Consider the following 13,580-nt stretch of genomic DNA (forward strand, 5'->3'; position numbering starts at 1 on the left):
GCACTCGTACAGCGCCAGCGATCAGGACGAGGGTTTGAATCCCACGCTGTCTGTAAGTAGTTTGTACATTCTGTGTCTGCATGGGTTTTCTCCAGTGTTTCCAGTTTCCTCCCACTGGGCCTGTAGGTTATTTAGTTGTAACTGGGCAGCACAGGCCCATGGGCTGAAAGGGCCTATTATCGTGCTGCACGTCTAAATTTAAATTATATTGTTATCCATTACCAATTTAGCATGCATTGGTTTCTAGGTTACTTTTGCAATAAATGCCAAGACTGAAGTTGGACTGAAAAAAGTTTTTCAATGATCTCAAAATTATATAAATAGAGGATATTATTAGATAAGTCTTACAGTTCCTTACCTTTAATAGCTGTAACTGTTCAAATGTAAGTTCCTTTACTGGAATTTCAAATAATTCTGAAGATTCTTTATCCATTTTCTGGGGGAAAAAACATTGGAAAGGTGATATAAACAAATACCATGAAATGGGTCATTATAACAAAATCTACATTAATCAAAACTGAAATATGCTAGACTGATCGAAAGCAGACCATTTTCTTGCCACTCATGAGATTTTATATATTTTCTATAAAAAAATTAAATTTATCCTCATTTTTCCCACTAATGCAAGAACAGCTCTTGGGAGCACAAAAAGGAAATCATTCCCTAACAATTATTTCACTGAACCAAACAAATTGGCCTTTTGTTGCAGAATATGATTGGAATTGGTGGACTTATTGGGCTTTCCACACTACACGTGTTCTTACAAATTAGCACCAGACTCAATAGATTTTGATATCTCTTCAAATTTTTAAAAATTCTTTTTAATTTAAAAACAAATGTTAAGTCACATGATAAATAATTTAAGACAGAAATTTGAAACATGCCATAAAGCTGTTGGCTTTAAAGGAATAAATCCCACAAAGATCACTTTTTTTTTGAGTAAAGTGCCAGGACTTTCGATCAAAGTAGCATTAAAATGCCCTTGAGACTTGCATATTTCTGTTTTGATAATGTAGAACCAGTGACGTTATCAAGTTGGCCAGCTTCGTAGTCTAATCACATTATCCTGGCTTGCTGCCAGATATATTTAAAGAGATACAAATCCAGAGTCTGTGCCAGCCATTTGTAATACTGTTACAAGGGTGTCATGAGTAGTGCAGCGGTTAGCACAACGCTATTATAGCACTAGGACAGGAATTCAAATTCTGCGCTCTGTTGGTACTTTCTCCCCATGTCTGCGCAAATTTCCTCTGAGTGCTCTGGTCTCCTCCCACCCTTAAAAAAAAGTACCTGGGCCATAGGTCATTTGGGTGTATTTAGACAGCATGGGCTCATGGGCCTGTTACTGTGCTGTATTTCTAAATTTAAAAAAATTATATTGATATCATATTCTCTCTGCACATGCTCAACACCCCCTGCCAGATTCTACTGCCCACCAACATCTGGAGGCAATTTACAGAGGTCAATTAACCCACCAACCCATGAATCTTTGCGAAATCAAAGTTCAGATTTGTCAGAGTACATACATGACATCACATACAACCCAGAGATTCTTTCTCCTGTGGGCCAGCCAGAATTTCTACTTAGTAGTGCAAAAATCTATACTCAAGATGTGTATATAAAAGAGTAATGTAAATAAGTGCAAATAGACTCCAATATAGAAAATAAATATTCAATAATAATTAATATGCAAAATAAGAGTCCTTAAATGAGTCACTGATTTAAGTTTGTTGTTTAGGAGTCTGATATGGAGGGGTAACAACTGTTTCTGAATCTGGTGATACAAGTCTTATGGCACCTAAACTACTTTCCTGACGGCAGCAGTAAGAACAGAACATATCCTGAGTGGCATTGATCCTTGATGGTTGCTGCTGCTCTCAGTTGGCAGTGTTCTATGTAAATTTTCTCGATGATGGGTGAATTTTGCTTGCATTGTTCTGGGCTATGTCCACTACCTTTTCCAAGGCTTTCTGCTCAGAGGTATTGCTGCCCCCATACCAGGTCATGATGCAAAAACCAAAACCTCACAAACCCCTGATGGCTTTTCTTCACAATGACATTCATGTGATGGGTCCAGGAAAGGTCCTCCAAAATCGTGACTCCCAGAAATTTAAATTTCCTCTCCACCTTTGATCCCCCAATGATCCCTGGATTGAACACCTCTGGTTTCCTTTCCAGTTTTGATGACATTGAGTGCAAAGCTGTTGCTGGTACACTATTCAACTAAGTTTTCAATCACACTCCTGTATGCTGAATCATTACCCCCTTTCAACCCATTACTGTGGCATTGTCAGCAAATTTGTAGATGATATTATTGTCATACTGAGCCACAGTAATAAGTGTAAAGTAGAGTAGGGGGCTAAGAACACAACCCTGTGGTGTTCTAATACTGATGGAGTGTGGTGAAGATGTTATTACCAATCCTCTAATTGTGGTCTGAAGGTGAGAAAATCCAGGATCCAATTACACAGTGGGATATTGAGGCCCAGGTATTGGAGATGGGAGAAAAGCAGGTCATCTAGATAAAACCCATATGATCGGAGAGAACATGCAGACTCCACATACACAGGGTTAAACGTAAATCTCTGCCAACAAAGGGCAGCAATTCCAGTTGTTCCATCTAGAGATTGTTTATTTAAAACTTTAGAGCACTAAACATGAATTGATAACATATTCTGATCAAGCCAGATTTTGCTATACCAAATAAATCTCAAAACATTTTGAACTTTACAATGAGAATTATAATACAAAATCTGGAATATTTATAAAACAGGGATTGGCTCAAAATGAGTAAAGTACTTTGGGGCCAATTCATCCAATTAATATCTTATTCAATTGGTCAAAGCTGCCAATAACTAGGGAGTCAAATCTCATTGGGCAGCAAATTAAGGATTTTGCAGCTGATCTGTAGACATGGCCATGATCCCAAAGTTGCTATCAATTTGATGGGAGGAATGGCAACAAAAATTATCTGATGCTGCAAGGAGCTTGTACATTCTTCTCGAAGGTTTCTCTGGTTTCCTCCCACATTTCAAATGTGCAGCATTAGGAAGTTGATTAGTTACATGGGTGCATTCAGATGGCGTGGGCCTGTTACCGTGCTTCATCTTGGAATTAAATTTTACAAATCAACATTCACCAACACTGCACCACAAGATGCAGGCCCTAATCTTAAACAGGAAAGTGGAAAGATGTCATTTGAAATAGATTTCAGAAGTTCGTTCACATCAACAACATGCCCATTTCTCTTATCATGAAACAGCAAAGGCTGTTTGTCTCATGACATCTGCACTGAACACAACATCAATTTTATGTTAAAGCTCTGCTGCATGAACATGATATGTACCCCTCTGTTCATTACATATTCATGTATACATCTTGAAGGCTCTATTGCACTCGTTTCCATTACTACTCCTGCTCCAAGCACTGCTGTGCATAAAAACTTGCCTTGCACACCTTTTAACCCCCATCCACCCCCTCAAACATGTCACTAGTATGTGGCATTTTAGCATTGGTTTACCCTTCAACTCATAATTGTATATACCATCAGGTCTCCCCTTAGCCTCTAAACACCAGAGAAAATAACCCATTTGTTCCACCTCCCTTTATAGTTTACACCCTATCTAAACATGGAAACATCCTGGTTAATTTCTTCTGTAAATTTTCCAAAGCTTCCACATCTTTCTGTAATGGGGTGATCTGAATTGCATGCAATATTTTAAGAGCAACCTAGCCAAAGTTTTATATAGTTTCACCGCAACTTCCTTTCATACTCAGTGCCCTGTCTCACCACCTTTCCCATCCTATCTTCTTGTGTGAACATTCCAGTATCCATAGACCTGGACTCTCAGATCCCTCTTCACATTATATTTTTTTTTTTTTTTTTAAGAGCCCAGCCGTGAACACTGCATGCCTCCCTTATATTTCATCTTCCAAAATGTAACACACTTCTCCAGATAAAACTCCATCTACTATTTCTCTGCTTTCATCTGCAGGTGATCAATATCCTTCCATATCCGTCGAGAGCCCTCTACACAGTCAACAGCTCACCAATCTTTTTCCATCCAGGTCTTTCAAACAAATCACAATTGCTGCAGAATACCACTGGTCATGCAACTCCAATCAGCAAACCCCCTTCAACCACTATCTAATGTTTTCTGGGCAAGCCAGTTTTGTATCCAAACTATCAATTCACCATGGATCCCCATACATCTGTATCATCTTGATCAGCCTACCATGAGAAACCAGGTCAACATCCACTGCCCTACCCCATCAACCACCTTTGGTACTTCTTCAAAGATGAAATCAACCCAATAAGAGACAACCTGTCAGCCACAAGGACACATTGAATATGACTGCTCAAATATGGAATTCTCCCATCCAAGCCTCTTCTCTAGTTTTCTTGCCACTAATGTGAGGCACAACATCCTATAATTTCTTGGATTATTCTCAGTTCCCTTCTTCAACAAAGGTACAATATTGGCCCTCACCTGGAACTAACCTGTTGCAAGTGATCTCTCCGGCAGCATTAATTTGTATTTTCTAATTAGTCCTGAATTGTGGGTTAGTTTATGCTACTATGGGTCACTATTATTAGACATGATAATTCATTTTGATTTCTTCCAAGATCAAAGCAAACCACAATTGCAAACTGTGGCAGTATTCTCCAAACGAGGGTAAAATTGAATTTCATACCTTTTTCATTGATATACAACAGGTGAGATCATGGTACACAATTGGTATGTGGTCCTTTGAAAGATGTACATCAAATTCTACAAAGGCAGCACCCTGGTGGGAAAAAAATGAACCAATCTCTGATTTTTAAAATCAACCAGTCACTTCTTTCAATATTTATTTGATTTTTTTTCCAGATTTACTTGTAAATAAGGATCACGCTTGTAGCATTATGATGCAGAATTCTACTGCAATAGGATAAATTTACTTCTGATTATTCCAAACCTTTATATTTGACTATATTTGCATCTGTGAAAAGTATTCATCTCATCCTGTGCCTTGATACCAGATATTCTCTCCTGTAGATCCCAGATTTCTACTTTTATTAACTATATTAATGGTTCAATGTCTTTTTCATGTCTAATCATCACACAAGTGTTTTAATATTTATCATTAAATTAGATGGGTGGTTTTGCACACAAACCTATAGGGTTTCATGGCCATGAAATGAATGGTAACTGGGACAACAAGTTTAGATAACAATGAAATGTTAATTTCGTTACGTTTAATTACATTGAAAGGCGATCAATGTAATAATTCATAAAATGATTCAAAAATAGCTTAAAAAAATGTAACACTCCCTTTAACCTCAACATGAAGTGTCGAGCTAATTTTGTGGCTCAAATCCCAAAGAGATCCCAAACTTGAAGATTCTATGCAAAATTCCAACCAGCTCAGCCAACTGAGGAAACAGCTACATGGGCAGTCACAAGTGCAAACCAATGGAGTAGACAAACTAAGGAACGCTTGAACTGAAGCAATAGAAGAAACATGATAAGATCATTTTATAACTCTGTTGAATTTCCTCAATTGGTCAATAATTGTTTAAAAAACCAAGGTGGCTGGGGAAAATGGAACTAGCACCTTTTTCAACCATCTGTCCTCAAGAATTTCTCCAATAATAGGCAACTTGACCCCATTAAATTCTTTATTAGGAAGAATCATTCTAACACAATGTCAAATTCAGTTTCCAACTGTCAACTTCGGTAGAGAAGAAACTCCCATTACACTGACTACTTGTCAACAGCATGATCAGGCAATGCTTGGGTAAAATGAAGTTATGGCAAAGTTACACATCAGATTAGTGATTATTACAATGCAAGAAATATTATAAATTCTGTATTTGAACCTCAATTACTGTTGGCATATGTGTAAAGATAAAATGTTATAAATGCTTGTTCTCAAGACAGATTGAGCAAAGTTCAAGATTGGAATTCATCTTGGGCTGGCACGGTTGAAAGGAGATGAAACCAAATGATACGCATACACTTTTTGTAAAAACAGATAAAGAATTTTCAGACTTCCCAAAGGTCAAAACAACATACTTTACAAGACATGTGGTTGACAGGAATGAAGAAATTTTGAAAGAGATGGCAGCACAAAATTGATACTGTGGCTTTGGACCATGTTGCCAAGGCAAGTTCTGCATGTGGGAAAAGCAGAGGGACAGCTCTGTGTCCTTGGAGTTTATTTACAGTGGGAAGATAGGGCCCTGTAGCATTTCAGAAATGAGCCAATGAGCATCACAAGTCATAAATAAGGCAGTCAATGGTAGATCACAAAAAAGCTGCTGAGATTGAGGGCAAAACAAAAGTACAAATTGCATGACATACAAGATTCATTTGTGTCATGGGGAAAATATAAATAATTTGGTACATATTGAGGCAGCCACACATTTAGGACCAGTGAAGTTGAAGATGGGCTGGTAGCAAACAAGTACAGATCTTGCATCTCTTCCTCTCCCACTAGGTGGGCAAGAGATTGTGGGAATGTTATTAAAATGCAACCCACATGCACTTTTAACCAGCATTCTCACTTCTACCATTCAGACTGGTTCCACAGAATGATCAGTCACACATTTCTAGCAATGTTCAGTCACCCCAAGGGAGTGGTGACAGTAGAATGAGTTGAAATGCAGTCAAGAAAGCAGATGGTACTTCATAGCCAATCTCAGAAATGAACCGAGGGATGGTGGGAACAGAAAAATAGGGGCTTTGCAGAGTAAACATGCAGAAGTTCTGGAACATTAAGCAAAGCAGCAGAGTTAAAACATGGATTTCTACAAGGGATCCACTGGTTTCTTGCCTCTTCTATTAGATGCTAATATTGAAAATGAAATGAAAGAGAAGTTGAACAAAGCACAGCAGAGAAAGCAACCTCTGGATGTACCTTTCAAAGGTTATCCTGGAGTTGAAGCCCATTTTTGCTAAATGAAAAATTTTATTGGAATGTGATAGCATGGGGAGTTTACATCAAGGCTACATCAAAATCCTAAACTTTTAAAAATCTTCATTACCAGTGATATACATCATCTCCAACAATCATCCTATTGGTATGGAGCACGAGGACAAAAGAAGAAACATTTACATCCACTACAGAACCAAAGTTGCCTCAAAAACAACAACAACCCCCCCCTGCATTAACCCCAGGACCCAGACTCAACAATGCAGGTCTAGGACAAGAACTTGGGGAAAAAAAATAGATCACTTCCCATATGTTGACAGCTACTCCACAAATCAAAGCACAACATTGCCAAAAGTATAACTTCACAGCATCGTACTATCTGAATAACCAACCTTTAACCAGTCAGCGTTCCAGTTAATAATGCTATTACAGCACTATCAATCTGGATTAGAATGCGGCGCTGTGTGTAAGTAGTTTGTACGTTCTCCTTGTGTTGGCGTGGGATTATTCCCACCCTTCAAAACTATGGGGATTGTAGGTTAACTGGTGTATGTGGGGATTATGGGCCAGAAGAGCTTGTTAATGCATGCCTAAATTTAAATTCAAAATTTAACCCTCACGAAATACAAGGTCTTCAGGCAGCAATTCTTGTCCTACTGCAAGCTTCCAAGAAGAACTAGAGCACCAACAAAATCTTCAATACACTGGAGAGATACCACTGTTTCTACAAAACACTGCATTCCAGTGATACTATTAACTCTCAGGTCAATATATTCAGTACAGAGGGCCAAACACTCAGCCAGCTCCAAAGGCAGGCCATGTCCTTCACATGCCCAATGTCAGATTTCCTGAAACTGACACCAGGCACATAACCTTAGTTGGTATAGAGCAAATGAAAGGCAACTGTCTGCAATGGTCAGTTGGTCTGTTGAAGGCAGGAATGTGCTAGAGGGCATTCTGCAACACCCTGAACTGAGACAAGACCATTTTGCACTTAATCCTTCAGCTTTGTTTCAGACACAAGCTGGTAAATTCAATGAGGTCATGTTGAATGGGTACACACATTTAAATTTAAAAATAATTAAACATCTTTAGGTTGTTACTTATTTTTAATGTATCACACACATCAAATAGTAATGTTATGAAATTGATTTTTATTTTCATTTTAAATGGTTCTGACCAAATTGAAAAGATTTTCTTATCAATAAAACAAAAAAAAATCTTAAAAATCAACACTAAAATATAGGCTGGCAATATTGGTCTTGCTCAGACAAATTATTGTACAACAAATAATTACATTGACAAGTTTTAAATTTGGGACAAGCTATGTCCTCAGTGTGACCTTTTAAGGCAACATATTTGGAAACATGCAGAGTCATTTTATTACTTACGTGACTAGCGGCATTTTTAAAGGAAGCTATTGTGTTTTCTCTGACCTTTGCGAGGCTAAAACACAATTTTATTTAAAATCAGGTCTATGAAGCCACAATATATGTTGTTTCTAAATGTATAACTCCTTAATTTCATAGATTATAGTGTAACAAACTATTCAAATTTCCAACATTAATGAGCAAAAGTACTTGTAAATTGGAAATAAAATTTGATAATTAAAACGTTTCAACATTCATGTTGAGTCCAAAGAATATAGCTTAGTCAATGTAAATAACACTTTGTACCCTGTACAAGGCCTTCTGATTTACTGAACCAGTGCATAAAAACTGGACTAAACTATTTGTGTATTTATCATATATCCTGGGAAGTTTTGTTTTTAAAAAGGAGAATCAACTGCCTATGACATTATGCTCAACATGTACAACCTTTCATTGAAAGACTGAAATGACTAAAGGAGCACCTTTGTAAGAAATTTTGTTTTAATTGTGATATAACAGAAAGTCATCTTCACAAACATGTCACAGTGTAAATATGTAATTGTATGACCATTGGAGGATGAAAGACAAAATGGAAAGATGCATCAAATATTTATCGAGGAGAAATGAATAGAAAGTTATGTTAATATGAGTTTGCTGAAGTTGAACTCTAGAACAGTGTAGGTGCAAAAATATTCATACAACATTACATCAAGTTGGGGTAAACTGCCTGGGTAATATCATTTATAATGATTTACCACTACGTAGCCATTTTATGATAATCACTATTTTTCCCATTTTTTTTAGAATAATGAGAAATAACGGAGACCAAAATATAAACTTTTAGAATGCAACTATACATTTTAAATTTCAAATTTGAAAAGTAATAGTTAAAATAAAATGCAAACATTTTCATTTCAGGAACCATCCAAGAAACTGCAAATGAAGCCAGCAAGTAATCAGACCAATAAAGCAAAACTAACTTATAGGAGAAAAAGCTCTTCAATAGATATGCCTTGCGAATACAGAAGAGGAATACTTGTAGACACAATTTTTTTTAAAGTCTCGAAAGCAACAATCTTCTGCCCTTAAATATTTTGACAAAGCTAATTTGGTTTAAATTAGATATGGTCAATGAATGATGCCACTCAAATTCTAAAAAATAAATCTAGAAATTGAAATTATGTTAAAATAATGAAGCTCTGAGAAAATGAGGCAAGCAAACTATTAATACTATTGAAAACTGAAAAGTAGAAAAGCAGTTTTTGGTTTGATATTTGAATATTTTGATTTAGAGATTTTTCTGTTATATATCTAACCTGGCAGAAAGAGTATAAAAGTTTTGCACACCTCACTGATTCTATACATTAGATTAAAAATTGTAGAATTTCACTTACGTTGCAGTTGTTGAATTTATAGCACCTCTGTGCCCAACATCTAAAGCCATTCTTGGTTTCCAATACTTGGACAATGAAGGTGCCATATCACAAACAAAGCCATCGAGGGGCTTAATAATGATGTAATCAACTACATGTGCAAAAAAACCAGAGACAAGTAATTACTGAACACTTCCAGGCATATCAAAGAAATTTCAACTCCGATTCATCACTAATAGTCAACGTCAACATAAAAGGAAGCTTTTCACTTGCAAAAGCATGTTCAAACAGACCTTCTATAGAAGGGGCGGCCAAACAGCAGCTCATGAGCCACATGCGACTCTGACATGAAATGAGTGGCTCTTGGAATAAGTCGGGCGGTGGAGACATCAGTCTTCCTGAAGTTGCCCCAGGACACTCCAAATCCCTGCAGCCAGACCAGGATGCTCTGGGATGGACACAAGTTGGAATGTGTGACAAGGAGATGGAAGAGGGAGTAGGCACTGGAGTAACAGCTACTACAGAGGATCAGAGTGAGTAGCACATGCCAGAGTTTGGTTCTCCTCATTCAGGCCAGGCTACACCAAGGCAGAACTCCACCACCATGGGGTGTGCAGGAGGAGGGCTAAACAAAGCCAAGGGTTTCCTGCAGGAAGTGCCTACAGAGGCCAAACTCCAATGAAGTATCGCCTATCCTGCCCCGGAGGAACGATGCCTGTCCAATGCAGGCACTCTGGTGGAGGAAGAGGGGTGCAAGATGACAGAGATGGGGAGGAGAGGGTCTTCAATGAAGACTTTATTCAGGTGTCATGCCAGGACAGTGCTGGAGCTGGCAGCAGAAGTGAAGTTTCTGTCAGTGGCCTCAGGAAAGCCCTGGACCCACCAGATGGAGAGTCAGCACCAGGCATTGCAGAGGTTCAACCACTCCATAGCCCAGCCTCCACTTCAAGCAGCTGCTTCCCCCCCCCCCCACCAGTGACTGGGAAGAGGATGGTGGAGGGTGGGACAGGGAGGAGCAGAGCTGTGGGCCCCCTGTCCTCACTCTGCCGCGGAAGGAAGCTTTGCATCAGGTTGTTTCCCTCATCTTGCTCTCGGCTGTTGGTGCTGCAATGGTGTAGGTATCTGCAGAGACCAGTGGCAGCAGTGATCCTGAAGAGAACACATCAGGAACTGGAGCTGGAATCATCCATCCAGCCCATCAAGCCTGCTCCCACATTCAGTGAAATCACAACTGATGTGGCTGTGCACCCAGTTCCACCTTTCAACCCTGAAGAGCATGTTGAAAGAATCAAAGGCTTGTTGATCCAAACCAAGGCTTTTATTAACTAGAAGACTGGAGTGTATCATATGTAGATCGACCAGTCCAGAATGATCTGGTCTGGCTGGGAGCAATCCTTTAAGACCTGCCAGTAGGCGTGGCTATGCTCTCAGCCAATCACAATCATCGTACACTACAATCTATACATATAGGTGATAGAATCTGTACTATCACAATCCCCAACGTTTAATTCACCTGCAAAGCAAAAATTTCACTGTTTCTTAAATATATTTAATGAGTTAGCTAATTCCATAGAAAATCAGCCAGGATTTTGAAAATATTTGGTATGTGTATTTTTACTTATTGAAAATTATACAAATTAGTAGTGTAAAAACTACATACATGAATAAATATTATGCAAGTACAGTAAAACTCTAAATATCTGGAATTCAATCAAATGGAAACAACCAACCAATAAATAAATAAAAAGAATGAATAAGAATGGGTGGATGAGCACTGAATCTTCATTGGATACACACAGGTTTGCCCTGATGAACTAATAATGCCCCTCAATGCACACATATTCTTATCACTGTCACCACTTGCACAGAGGTGAACTGGGTTGTCAGAGCAAGGAAGATGCACAAAAAGCCTGTCCGAGACATTTGCATGGAGGTGAGCATAGTAGCTAGCACAACTGTAACAGCAACCAGTGCTTGAATTTAAATTTTGTAAGTAATAAGAATTGCTTGATTAAAATGAACATTACTTAAGGACTACAAAATTTTTTTTCAAATTACTTTACATTTTGCTCTGTCTTTGGTCTATTAAACAGTATTCTCAATGCAGGTGTATTAGACATTGAAAGAGTGAGTCTCAATCAACTGAAAAGTTCACATTTCTGGCATCCATGATCCCCGTAGGTGCCAAATAATGGGAATTTTTCTGTATTTCTTAACGTTTAGATAAAATTTTTGTAACAAACTATTCATGCAAGAATAAAAATTTAAACAATATATTTTTCACGTCTTGCTGCTCTCAAACATCTGAAGTTTATGGTATGTGGCTCTTGCATCAAACAGGTTTGGCCACCCTCTGTCTATAGAATCTCAGCACATCTTGATAAGGTGTGGGTTTCATTTAAATTCAAATTCAAACAGGTATGCACAAGAACTACTCTTTATCCTATTTATGCAGAAGAATTTTTACATCACTATCATGTAGTACACCATCTCACCACCGATCTCACAAGAAAATCTATGCTGAGCTAATAACCTTAACCCCTGCTTAATTTCAGGCGCCAAAGTATGAGTAACACAATGCCTTCAAACATGCTTTTAAAATAAAGATTTGAAAATTAAGAGATCAAGAAAGTCAAACATCACAGGTAACAGTTGTAATCTTCAACACAAAATCCAAAACGGCTATTATGTGGAACACAAAACCTTTAATAACTCAACTTTTCTGCCTGGAGTAGAGGTAGGGAGCGGGAGGAGGGTATTTGGGCAGTTTGCACCCAGAATCAAGCATGAAAATAAGACTGGTGCAAGTGCCAGTCCAGAAAAAACAATTAAAGTTTAATCACAGGGATTGAAGGTGGTTGGAATTAATATTGACAAAGGTGAAAGTGCCATTTCACAAAATAACAATACCAATAGATGTGTGCCCGAAAAAAAGGAAAGCTTCAGATACTATCAAATTGCATGCCATGAGTGCCTGGTACAATTGGCATGCAAGAGCACCCACCAAACTCTACCCAAGCATCTACTTTTTCATAAAAGCGTTGATACCTTTAACTTTTCCAATTGTTTGCCTCGAATTTCTGCTCATAATAGGGAGCGTGATAATTCCACTGGTCTTTTCCACAATTGTTGAAGAGAGAAGACAGGCAGAGCCTACATGGCCTGGGAGTGCATCACCTTGCACCACTGCTACACCCAACTCTTCCTGTATAACAAGAAAATACAAGTTCAAACAATATTTAAAAGTAAAATTACTCCAACTGCCTTGAGAGAGATAAATACTTAAAAGAACCAATGTGGGAAAAAGTGCCTTGCTGCCTTCTCACCCTCATTTTAAATCCTATAATTTCTGTTCTTATTGATTTGGATTTGTTTGTCAGTGGCAATGGTCAGCAGTGATAACGTAGCTGTCTCAACATTCCAACATCCAGCCACAATCCTGATGTCCAGAGCTATTTGGACACATTCAGGCATCATCAAATCAACTTGCTTCCCTCTTTCACACATCTGGACTGCAAGCCCTTCAGCTGTCCATACAGCACTGAACATTTCAATCAAGTCTTATTCCAGAAGGAATAAATTTAAACTGCATAGAATTTATCTCTCTCAGGCCATCAATCCTCAACCAACACATGCCCCCTTGGCTTCTGCTATCCACCTGAATAATGGAGAAATATATGTCTGCATGTTCTGTGACTTCAGATATGCTTCACTATTACTCCAAATTAATTTGTTGCCAATTTCTTGGGATTACTTGAATATTACACAAAAGTCACAAATTCAATACAGCCATATTCAGTTAAAATAGAACCAATCTTTTTACATCTACTTTTAAAAAGCTCCTACAGGAAGATGGAATTGACACAGATGAGTGCCTATTGGTCGGTGTGGAAACACTGCTTCCATTCTGTATTAATCT

General features: G+C 38.2%; 1 protein-coding gene across 1 annotated transcript in view; it reads right to left on the minus strand.

Annotated features, from left to right (window-relative positions):
• The window catches only part of gpcpd1 (glycerophosphocholine phosphodiesterase 1), a 94,671-nt gene that overhangs the window by 19,652 nt on the left and 61,439 nt on the right, over positions 1-13,580 (minus strand). The window contains 5 exon segments of the mRNA XM_069932417.1: positions 359-436; positions 4,696-4,788; positions 8,310-8,364; positions 9,683-9,812; positions 12,710-12,866. Coding sequence (XP_069788518.1) covers positions 359-436; positions 4,696-4,788; positions 8,310-8,364; positions 9,683-9,812; positions 12,710-12,866 — 513 coding nt within the window.

Source organism: Narcine bancroftii, chromosome 4 (genome assembly GCF_036971445.1).
Source record: "Narcine bancroftii isolate sNarBan1 chromosome 4, sNarBan1.hap1, whole genome shotgun sequence".
Lineage (NCBI taxonomy): Eukaryota > Metazoa > Chordata > Chondrichthyes > Torpediniformes > Narcinidae > Narcine > Narcine bancroftii.